This window comes from Austrofundulus limnaeus, unplaced genomic scaffold, assembly GCF_001266775.1.
Source record: "Austrofundulus limnaeus strain Quisiro unplaced genomic scaffold, Austrofundulus_limnaeus-1.0 Scaffold6, whole genome shotgun sequence".
In the NCBI taxonomy this organism is placed as follows: Eukaryota; Metazoa; Chordata; class Actinopteri; order Cyprinodontiformes; family Rivulidae; genus Austrofundulus; species Austrofundulus limnaeus.
In genome coordinates, this window is record NW_013952408.1 from 3,902,545 (window position 1) to 3,907,289 (window position 4,745).

A 4,745-nucleotide genomic window follows, 5' to 3' on the forward strand; every position below is an offset into this window, starting at 1 on the left:
TGCTTCTGCACTTCCAAGCCAGGGACAGATATACAGTCTCCCAGCTAGCGCGGGGAAGCCAAGGACATAGCCATTAGTTTCAGGACAGCGCCACATTGGAGACTAATGCCTCCATCTGTCACTGGATATGAGAGGAGAGTAACAAAGAGAGGCAACACTAACCCCTGAACTCATCATGGACAGCCATGTCAATTAAATACTGAGAAACAGCAGCGCTGGGAGCCATCCTGACCAGTTTAGCCGCCGCTGCATGGGACCTCAACGAGTACCTCCATCATCGTTTAGGGGCGATATTAAAGGAAACGCTAGAACTAGTCGTCCCACATCGTGTCTACGCACCAGTTGGCTTATTTTAGGCCAATGAAGATGATTGCTTATTGACTAGGTCAGATGACATTAGATTTAATTTCTCATTTTTAAAAACTTAAATGCGAACTTTAATTTGTTGTGAATGCCTGCTGCTAAGGGGGAAGGAGGAGGGGTAACGTTTTTGGCCAAGTCTGGATATCATGAACTACTGAACGATTTTAATGAAACTGTCAGAAAGTGATCATTGGTTTGACATCTACAGTTTGATGTGTCCCAATTCAAGACGGCTGCCAAAAGCTGACGTTAGAAAACGAAAACAACAAAAAAACTTTAACTTAATTTTACAGGTATTACACTAAAACTTGGTGTGGTTGTAGGCTAGCTACGCATCTTCCCCAACACAAACTATAAGCCGAATGCATTGAGCGACATCTTTGTTTTTCTGTTAGCAAAACATCTCCAAAACCCCTTATCAAATTTCAACGAGACACTCAGACATTAATCGCTGGATATGAATCTACAGTTGATTAACTTTTACAGTCAACCCAATTCAAGATGGCCACCACACCTCATCCGTCCTGGCCTACATTAAAACAGCTATCCCCCAGTGTATTTTATCAATTTTAGGCTAAACTTTCATGTGGTATTAGCTCTGAGTCATTTCACAACACATACTCTGAGCTCTAACAAAAAAAGGAAAGTTTACATGAGACTAGGGATGCATCGATATGAAAATTTCAGCTGATATTGATATCCGATATAATTATTGGTGTTATGGCCGATAACCGATATTTACTGATATTACACAAACATACAAATTATGTTATATATATGCAAAAACACACTTGGGTTTTTTTTTTGATACTGTAAATAAACAACCAGACCTCCGACATGGCTCTACTTGAGTTATTCATGATGCGCAGCGTCACTATCCGTATCATGATCAAACAGATGCTGCTCAACCAACCGTCTCACCTCCCAAAACACAAACTCAAAGCTAAAAAGCGGTAAATCAATATCGGACATTAATATTGTCCCCGTTTTACATTTCGGACCGATACCGATATTCTAAAAAAGACCAATATCGGCCGATACCGATATCAATACCGATATATCGTGCATCCCTACATGAGACTGTGATTAACGTTATCTTGAAGATGTGACCAAAATGGCTTTGACGCCATCGTTTTTCAACAGAAGAGGCTTTAGTTTAAAATTCTGGCATCCAGACATCAGAAAATGTTTCCTAATGTTCAGCTAAACATAAAGCTAGGCTTCAGCTGGTGTCAACAGCTCCTGCGTCAGGGTCAGTACAACCGGACTGGTTTTTAAATTGCGACGCGAGCGGAGGGGAGCACCGTCCCCGCGAGCATCTAAAGCGCCGTGTCTGATTAGCAGCGCAGACCTGTGGAGGACCGCAGTTAGCAGAACGCACTGATTCAGCAGGTCTCCAGCTTTGATAAGTTCAAGCGGTGTAATGCATTATCCGCCTGATCACATTAGTCATGCAGGAGATTTCCATCCGACCCCGGTCTGCGTAGACGTAACGCGAGGCCCCTGACGAAACAGTCCCAGGCCGGAAAAGAGAGCGAGAGAGAGAGGGCGGGGTGAGGATAGGCCTGAAATCTGACACCTAGAAACACTGACTTGGTGTCTGGCTTCTCTTACTTTAGTCGACCTGGTCGTGCCAGCTTCCTTTGCCGCAGTGGTTCCACACAAACAAAAGACGCTCTCCAAGTGAGCGCAGGGACAACAAAACTTTGATGATAGTTTATTTAAAAAAAAACACAGAAAAGCTGAGAGGGGAGGGGAGATGGAGAGGAACAACCTCAGCTGCCAAACTGAACATCTCTAAGTGGTAACACAAGCCTTCCATGTAGCTTCTCCATTCGTGTAAACCTGAGCTTGTTTAGGCTTGCTAAATACTCCAACGCCGGTGACACGAGAAAGACCCCAGCACGGATAAAAAAAAAAAAAGAGCAGGGAGTGGGGGTCATCAGTTAAGGCCCTCTCTGCCTGCTATCGGCATGCACTCCCGCCTTGTTTGTCAGCTGCCTGCCAACGGACACCTCACTGCGGCAGTGACCCATATTGCTGCTGTCAACACTCGCACCGCCGATAACAGGAAGAGCTGCTCTTACGCTCCGAACACAACAACTAAAGGCTTCGTATCTTTACGATCGTCTTCAGAGACACTCTTGACTGCAAAAGCACGAGGAAGCTGACTCTTTAGAACGAATCTAAAAAAAAAAAAAAAAAAGTCCTGACAAATTACAGGCTGTTCTCCTCCCGCATACACTGCACTCAGCACATTTGGCTGTAAATGCCATGGTGAAGGTTTGAGTCATTTTCTCTGTCACTGCAGTGAAAAGGATTTTCAGTTTCGTCTGCACAAACCCTCCTATAGGCGAAGATGAGCTGCAGCTCAGCTCTTCAAATGGAGACAGGGAAGATTTTCTTTGCAGGCGCACGTGTGCACGCGTCCAGGAGGTTGTAGGAGTTCTTCGAACACTGGAAGCGTTTTATCATAAGCGGCGGGGAAGACGCTGCTGATTTGAGGGTCGTTAAAGAGTTTAAAAACAAATGTACTGATCAAGTCCTCGAGAGGAGAGGGAAACGAGCTGCGGAGAAACGTGTTCATTTCCAAACTTGGTTCGAAACAGAGGGGAGGACAATTTGCAGTCTGAGGGGAGCCTCTCTCCTGTCAGGAGCTGATTGCCAAGAACGGTGAGAAGAGGAGGTGGAGATGGGGGGGCGCGTGGAGGGGGGAGCCAGGAAAAGGTCCAAGTCACTTTGTTCTTCTTTTTGGAAACGAACTCTGGTTGAACCCGGGGAGACGCCAGACAGTTTACAAAGAGCCAGGCATTACTCTTTCACTTTTTTCCAAGCCTCGCAATTTAGAAGCAGGCCCCCCCTCTCCACTGCCCTCCCCTCGCATCCCCCCAAGCCCCCTTACTGTAGCTTCCTCCACACGGGCTCCTCCGCTCTCCGTAAATCTGATGAAAATCTCAAGTGTCTGCATGTTCCCTTCTCCTTGTTTTTTGGAGGAAACCTGTGCCAAAAAAACTCTGACTCACACAAATGAAATGTCAGCGAGGAGCACTTTTTTTTGTGTTGTTTTAATGAAAACTGTGCAGCCTCCCCCCTGCAGCTCGGTCCCCCACCCCTTGTGTTTATTCTCAGCACACACACACACACTCACACACACAGCGGCGAAGTGACAAGGCTCTCTCTCAATAACCTCGCAGACAGCTTCAAAGTCGTGTTCACAGATAAGGCGATATTGGATATTTTTGTTTTTATTTCCTGCCTTGAAAAGCAGCGACGTCCCCTTCAGAGGAGGGGACTCGCAGGCCTTCATCGCACATCAGCTGCTTCTTCTTTCCATTAATCTGAAATAAGTTTGCGCTTTCCTCCTTCAAACCTTTTTTTTTTTTTTTTTGCAAATATAAAAAATAAGAATAATAATAAAGAACCCCCTCTAACTTGGCTCAGAGGAAAACCAAAACACTGCCCAGTCACATGTTGACACAATCCACTGTTTCGGTTGTTTTGACAGTAATTCTACTTTATAAAGACGAAAATAGAGCAGCTACTGTTGTTGTTTAACGGGGTTATAAAACATCGCCTGCAAGTTAATGGAATTCCAACAACAAATACTTCACAGTGTACGTTTATCTTGTGTTTAAAGCGACTATGACCTGTTTTTCATGGCAAAAATCCACATTTTCTTCTTTTAAAAAAATGGGACGTTTTTAAAGACATGTCCCATWATTAAAGATGAGGATGCTGAGGAATAATAAATGGATTTAAACTGCACAGCCACAACCATTTATCCCACCGATGGGGGGGGTCCTTACCTGTTTTCTCTTTTATTTCACACAAGACGTTGAAGAGGGCAGGTTTCATTCTGTGGCAGTTCAGTGCATGTTTCCTAAAATAAAGAAAACAGATGAAAACACAGCTTTCCAAACCAAGATTCAGACGCACGGCGTCTGTGCAGAAATGCCACCACAGCCGCCAAAAGCAATGCAAAACTAAAAGGAGTTGGGTTTATTTAAATCCCCACATGCACTGTGATTCACTGAAAGCATCAAATCTTAAGATTTCCTTGTTTTTAGTGCTGATTTGAAGTCTATATAAGGGGGTCTTGCGTGGGGTTGTTGTGGCTCAGGATTACAATGTAAGCTCCTTTGGAACAATTAAGGCAAAAAGCACTCAGAGAGGAACTGAGCTGCCAAGTCCTGCACAGCTCCAACATGCTCCTTCCTTCTTCTTCTTCTTTTTTTAATCCATTCATGCTTTTAATCAGCCACTCTGATAAATAATTACACACACAAAAGTTGCTTTAGGTCACGCAGCTCTGGTCGTGACAAGTTTTGGGAGCTTGTTGAGCTCCTCAGTGGACGTTAATGTACGCTTTATTATTATTATTA

The 4,745-nt window shown here is 44.4% G+C and overlaps 1 protein-coding gene across 1 annotated transcript in view; it reads right to left on the reverse strand.

The window, feature by feature from the left end:
* The window catches only part of pbx1a (pre-B-cell leukemia homeobox 1a), a gene marked incomplete at both ends in the record, with an annotated part of 52,707 nt that extends 48,464 nt beyond the window's left edge, over positions 1 to 4,243 (reverse strand). The window contains 1 exon segment of the mRNA XM_014031003.1: positions 4,170 to 4,243. Within this exon segment, the coding sequence (XP_013886457.1) occupies positions 4,170 to 4,243 (74 nt within the window).
* Between the last annotated feature and the right edge of the window lie 502 nt (positions 4,244 to 4,745).